This window comes from Papaver somniferum, chromosome 8 (genome assembly GCF_003573695.1).
Source record: "Papaver somniferum cultivar HN1 chromosome 8, ASM357369v1, whole genome shotgun sequence".
In the NCBI taxonomy this organism is placed as follows: Eukaryota; Viridiplantae; Streptophyta; class Magnoliopsida; order Ranunculales; family Papaveraceae; genus Papaver; species Papaver somniferum.
This window is the reverse complement of record NC_039365.1, coordinates 44,955,659-44,962,290: the sequence shown is the minus strand read 5'-3', so window position 1 is coordinate 44,962,290 and position 6,632 is coordinate 44,955,659. Positions and strand designations below refer to the sequence as shown.

The following is a 6,632-nucleotide window of genomic DNA, read 5'->3' as shown; positions in this document are numbered from 1 at the left end:
GATTTAACCCTAACTTTTTCAAGTGGTGAGTAGGATGATGTAGGTAAATCTGCACCATCTTTTTTAATTTTCTCATATCTTGCTTCCAAATGCTTCACCTTCTCCAGCCTATCATCATTGCGTGATTCTACAAAAAAAATTTTGATCAAATCATCAACCCACAAATTGAATCAACACCTTAACTTATTTTCTTATAAAACCTTAACTTACTCTGCTCTTTTTCCAACTTTTCTGTGGTGCTCATAAGCTGTATACGATCTTCAATAGCTTTCTCCACACTAAAAATAATCAAAAGTTACACACATGTCATGATGAAAATCAAGGTATAATTTTTTTCTTGCAAGCCTTTGTTTTCACAAACGATATGTTGATAATGATAAAACTAAAACTAAAGGTATAATTTTCACAAGCGATATGTTTCTACTAAAACTTACTGTAACACTACTAACAAACTTGCTAGACTTGAAATAATAAAATACGTGAGAACAATTAAGCTAAAATTCCTACTAACCATCAAAATCTCCTATTATATATTTATAAACCAAAGGGTATAATAATTTCTTATGAATTCTTAATCAAAAAATAAACCAAAGGGTATCTTACTCCGCCATGATCCTGGCTTCAACACCAGAACCGTGATCTCTCATTTCATTCGCAGCAGTTAGAAACTTGGTAACGTTGCTGGTGATCTTTTCATAGCTTCCTAAATCTAAGCTGCTTTTCAGGTTGTTCAAAGACTCCTGTAAACCAAAGCAAAACAGAAAAGACTCATCAAAACAAAAAGCACAAACATCTACACTAAAAGAACATAATACACTGTTAAATCAAATAACGAATAGGTTTATATTTTCTTACATTAATCATTCTAAGAACGGAATCTGAGTTTAAAGCTCCTTCGACTTTTATTTCTACTTTTTGTAGACGATTCTCTACATTAGAAAGCTTGATTGAATCACAAGAAGATTTGACTAAGTTGAATAAGTTCTGTAACTGTGAGTTCATATCTTCAGATGCCATTCTTTTTCCTTGTTGGTCTGTAGGTGAATAATAGAGAATGGAGTTTGAGAATTAAGCTTTTATACAAAAAAAAAACATAGCATTTTTTTTTTATCTGTAAGTACAAACAGAAAGAGACTTCACTTTCTGATTGATATTTAGGTTAGACACTGCATCTCATTGACCCTAACGCATATGATACTGTATGTGGTAACGGGTAGAAATTACTTACTACCTTGTATATTATGTGTAAAGATAGACTCTACAGTGCAGCATTGGAGAGGTCATATGCATGAGGATCATGAGATTGTTATGGCATCATAAGAAAAGACATGAAATGTATCTTTCAAATTATTGCTCATGTTGAACGACAAATTAATTTGTAAGGAATGCAGCAGTGTTCTCTAAACATGATGTTGACAGAAGTGTACCTGTTGTATTCCTCCCTCCTAGGGCAATAATCTCTTTGTAAAGGCTGTGATAAAAGTCAAAAAGATATGCATATCATGAGTGTAGGGGCTAATCTCATATCCTTAACCGTCACAGCAGTGTAGAGCTATAGCCATTCCAAGTTGTAGAAAAGAGTGTTATCAATCTCAAGTTGATCCTAACGATAATATCTTTCTTATCTGCGTTTTAGCAACTAAGCTATAATATAGTTTAGCCTTTGTTGTAGTGTCCCAGTCTCTTGGTATTACTAAAAGCCCAACTAAGCTGGCTATATGTTTGCATTACTATGGAACTCGTCCTCGCTTCTCATTATCATAATGCTTTTTTCCCACCGTGTAACAACGACATGTCCACTATGATATACTGGTTTGGTTTAAAGTTTAAACACCCAAGTAGAATGGAAACTACGCTTGCTAAACTCTGTATATACAAGTGTTGAGTGTTAAATAAGATCTTCCACCTCCAACCATACAATTTAATCGCAATCATCTCCTCCACTCTAATAATCACTGCACAATGTGCACATGTAGAGAGAAAACAGCTTCTATGTCACTATCAAGCCCACTACACATTTATTTATTATTCCATTTTAGGTAGACACGGCTAAAATTTAAATTTAAAAATAAAAAGAATAAATAATTAGCATCCCAGCATCTTGCTCACCGTAATTTCTTCCAAAATCGGGAATTATGGTACTAAGAAATTTGGTTCCTTCTGAGTGAATTAGTGGAGATGGAGAATCAAATGGTAATGATCTGCACTCCTAACTTCTTCTATTTATTCATTTTACACCCCAGTTCATAGATATATACTCCCCCGTCCAAAATTAATTAAGCTATTTGGTTTTAGATTTAGTCCCATAAATAATTGAGCTAGTTCACTAATTAAGAGTTTTTTTTCTTCTAAAACACCCTTTTAATTGATTATTGTTACTATAAAAAATATGTATAATTTGATAAGCATGTTTATATTTGTTACATAGGTGTTTTAAAATGCTTTTCAGTAATATAAAGTTTACGAAAAACCGTGATATAATTTAGAAGATAAATCGTTTCTAAGTTTTATTAGTTATTATCTATGAGGGCATAATTGTAAAAAGTACTTAAACATATTTCCCTTTTCTCCTTGTCTTAAAAATCGTGCAAACCACGAATAGCTCAATTAATCTTGGACGGAGGGAGTATTCATGAAAATTTCTTCTATTAATTTTCGTGTCCTGGTGCATAAATGACGTGACATACGAATTAATTTCAGGGGATATAAGAAGCCGTAATGATTTGGGTCCCGAACATTTCTCCTGCAACTTCTCCCACAACACATAAAGAGGTGGGACCAAAAAACCCACTCCCACTATAATTCTCAATGACCCCAAAGGGCTGTATGTATAGCGGGATTTTTCGGGATAAAATAATAGAAATTGACGTTTAGTCCCAAAGTTACTGTGCTTGGGACGCTTTAGTCCTCTTATTTCAGGCCTAATACTCTCTAGTCCAAAAAAGCCCCGTCTCAGACAATTTAACCCAAATATGGACGAGTTAGTCCAAAATTGTGACTGATCCCGATTTTTCTGTATTCCCAATATCCCGTAACTACCCTTGAGACGATTCCATACATAAAACGAGGATTTGAAATCGAAAATTTCAGATCTCAAACATGAGTTCAAAACAGGGAGCCGGACAGAGAAGAAATTCGTAGGCGATTTAACAGTTTCAGAGAGAAATTTGGTTGCGATTCAACTTCAGGTTACTGGTAAAGTGTAGTTGCGGGATTATTTTTGATCTCAGATTTGAATTCACGTCAGATTTCAGAGATAGATCGATCCAAAATTCAACTTTACCAGTAACAACGATTTAACAGTTTCATAGAGGTTAGGTTGGATTTCATCGTTTCTGATATTTAACGGAATTCAAATTCAGGTTAGTTCTGTTTTTGCTTCATCGTTGAATATCTTTTCTGATATTTAGTTTTTATTTTTTTTATTTTATCAGTTGATGATATGAATTCAATCTGTTACATCTTATTGTTTGTATGTTATTGATTTGATTTTCGGTGTATTTTAGCTTTTGATTACTGTTTTTTGATGTTTGGTGTTATGATGCATGATATGAAATCGAACTGATATTAGATCATATGCTTTTGGTTTATTCAATTATGTGTTCTAGTAAGATTCTGAAGCTTTTGTTATATCTTCGATTAATCGATGGAGTAGTTTGATTTGAAGTTACTGTTATTTGATTTTTTTCCTTCGATTAAATGTGTACTTTCCTGTACACTCTTCAAGTTTTAGGTTATGCGAATCTGAAACTATTATTATATCTTTTGTTATATGTAGGTGTATTAAATATGTCTGAGAAGTTTGTTCATGCTGTTTTGAATCATGGTGAACATTCTTCTGCGTTTCGTGTTAATACTTTAATCACCGTTGATGAATTGAAGCATTTTTCCTGTAAGCAGTGGAGGTCTTTGTCCCCTTTGAGTATACGTTTTTCCTATATGGATACCAATCAAGTAGTTTTTATACAAGGTGATATACAACTTCAAGGTTTAGTTGCTCTTGTTATTCAGATGAACAATGAAGATTTCTATTTGAATATTGATGTGATTCCGAAGCATACTGGTTGTAGCACTAGTTCAAGGTCTTTGTCTCGTTATAATTCTGGTTGTAGCAGTAGTTCTGGTGCTAGTACTTCAAACTCCTGTGTAAGTGAAAGTCCTAAGCTTGTAAAGGTGGTCGATCATGACGCGGACAAGGCCAAGCCTCTCATTATCGATGAATGGCGTTATGTTTTTGACAATATTGGTAGAGAATTTGTGGGTGGTGTTAAAGCTGTAAGGATTGCTATTATCAATACAAGATGTGTACCGGCTACAAGATTCTTATTCTTAAAAACGACAAGACTCGTTTTATTGCAACGTGCGAAGAAGATGGTTGTGGTTGGAGGATTCACTTTGGGCCTGTGAATGGTGACATTTCTCGGTTTGTGCTGAAAGATTCTAACGTTATTCACAGGTTAATGGTGTTCACTTGTTTTTTTGATCCATGTTATTGATTTTTAGGTTTTAATATTTAGACTTGTTTTAGGTGTACATTGTGGTGCACATTACTTGTTGTAGGCTTCTTGGGTGGCACTTGTGGTGTAAATTTCATATTCTTGCTTGGCCTGTGCTTTCTTTTTGCATGTGTGTTGTTGTTTTTGAGATTTTATTAAGTGTACAATGTGGTGCACATTACTTATTCCAGATTTTTTTTTTTGTAGTTGTGGTGTTGGTTTGAGGTTGAAGAGTCCCGTAGTGACAACCAAGTTAGTTAAGCATTTGATCGCTGATAGTATACAAGGTGATCCCACTTTAAAACCCAAACAGATCATGTCACTCTTTAAGAAGACTTATGGGTCCAATATTAAGTATCACCATGCCCGTAGAGGGAAAGAAGATGTATTTGAAGATCAATATGGTGACGACGAGAAGTCGTATAGCGATTTAAATTGGTATGTGAAAGCTATTGAGCAAACTAATCCCGATAGCTTTGTGAAACTTGAAGTTGATGAAGAAACTGGAAGATTTAAGCGGATTTTCATCTGTTTCGGTGTTGCAAGCATAACTATAGGTATCTCAGGCCTATGATTTACTTGGACGCTACTTTCCTCATTGGTAGATTCAGGGGTACTTTGATGGCTGCAACATGTGTCAATGAAAATGATGTTTTTTACCCATATGCCTTTGCTATTGTTTTATCTGAAAACAAAGACAATTGGTTTTGATTTCTGGATAATCTTCAACAAGTGGTCGGTGATCGTCCGATTGTTTTCCTTAGTGATCTTCACGAAGGACTTCTGCAGGGCATTCCAAGAGCATTTCCTGGTTCATATCACAGCTATTGCTTTTACCACATCAAGTGCAATCTCCCTATTGGAAAAGGTCATGCGAATTACAATGCTGTTATTGATTTGTTTTACAAAGCTGCTTACTCTTACACATCAGCGAACTTTGAAGAAGCTTTGCGGGGCATGCATGCAATTGGTTGTGGACAATTATCTCAGGACCATTCCAAAGGAGAAATGGGCAAATGCATTTTCCCCTGTATGCAGATATGCTGCTCACTCTTCATCTATTGCCGAGTCATTCAATAACTGGATTCTTGAGTTCAAAAAGCTGTCTGCTTTTGCTCTTCTCGATGCGATACAGTGAGTTTTATGTTTAGTGTTTCATTCATTTATTTTTTACTGTCGCACACATGGATTTGCTTGATGTGTACATACTTGTACACATGTTATATATGTGATTCTGCAACTGTGTGTACATTGTTGTACACATGTTTTATCTGTATTTATTCTATATCATGTTTTGATTTTATGTTTTGTGTTTTTATTATCTTAGTTTGAAGGTTATGAAGATGAATTCTAAGAGAAGGGTAGAAGGTCTTGAAATTTTTAACACTAGGCTCACTCCCATATACGAGGATTTACTAAACGAGAACATCAACATTGGTCGTACTTGGACTGTTGTTGAGTCTATGGAAAGATTGTATGAAGTCAGGTCTCCCTGCACTCATTCTGTAGATCTGTTGGAGAGAACTTGTACGTGTCACAGGTGGAAAGTAAATGGTTTTCCCTGCACACATGCTTGTGATGCCATTCAATCTACAAGGGAAGACATCTATTCATTTGTTGATCCATACTTCACCACTGAATGGTGCAACAGGACATACCAAGAGATCATCTTGCCAATCCCTAATTATGACAAGCCGCAGTCTTATGATCCTAGTGATAGGATTATTGTTCCTATTCCTGTGCCTCCACCCGGTAGACGAAGAGAACAACGTTTCAATAAGGCTTGGGAGAAGCAAAAGAGGCCTATGATGTGCACAAAGTGCTTCACTCTTGGTCACCACAACAGAGCTACCGGCCCCATGCCTTGATGCTTTTTATTATGTTTGATTTGTTTGAAAGATTCTATGTTTTTTGGTTTTTACTTTTGGTAATGTCTTTTCATTTTCTATTCATGGATAATTAGTGTCAGGATCTGTGTACCACTATATACACCTTCCTGTGCACTTCACTTTTCTTACTTGTCTTTTTACATGTGTAGCATTATGTACGCCTTGCTGTACAATGGATGCTACTAGTTTATTTTGTTTAGTAATATTCATTTTTTTTAGTTCTAATGCCAGTAATTAGTTTTTATTT

The 6,632-nt window shown here is 35.0% G+C and overlaps 1 protein-coding gene across 1 annotated transcript; it reads left to right on the top strand.

Annotated features, from left to right (window-relative positions):
- Window positions 1-4,812: 4,812 nt before the first annotated feature.
- Window positions 4,813-6,364, top strand: LOC113305516. The gene is made up of 3 exons (XM_026554536.1): window positions 4,813-5,053; window positions 5,321-5,630; window positions 5,824-6,364. Exons 1-3 carry the CDS (start codon window positions 4,813-4,815, stop codon window positions 6,362-6,364), a joined length of 1,092 nt encoding a protein of 363 aa, XP_026410321.1.
- The last annotated feature ends 268 nt before the right edge of the window (window positions 6,365-6,632 follow it).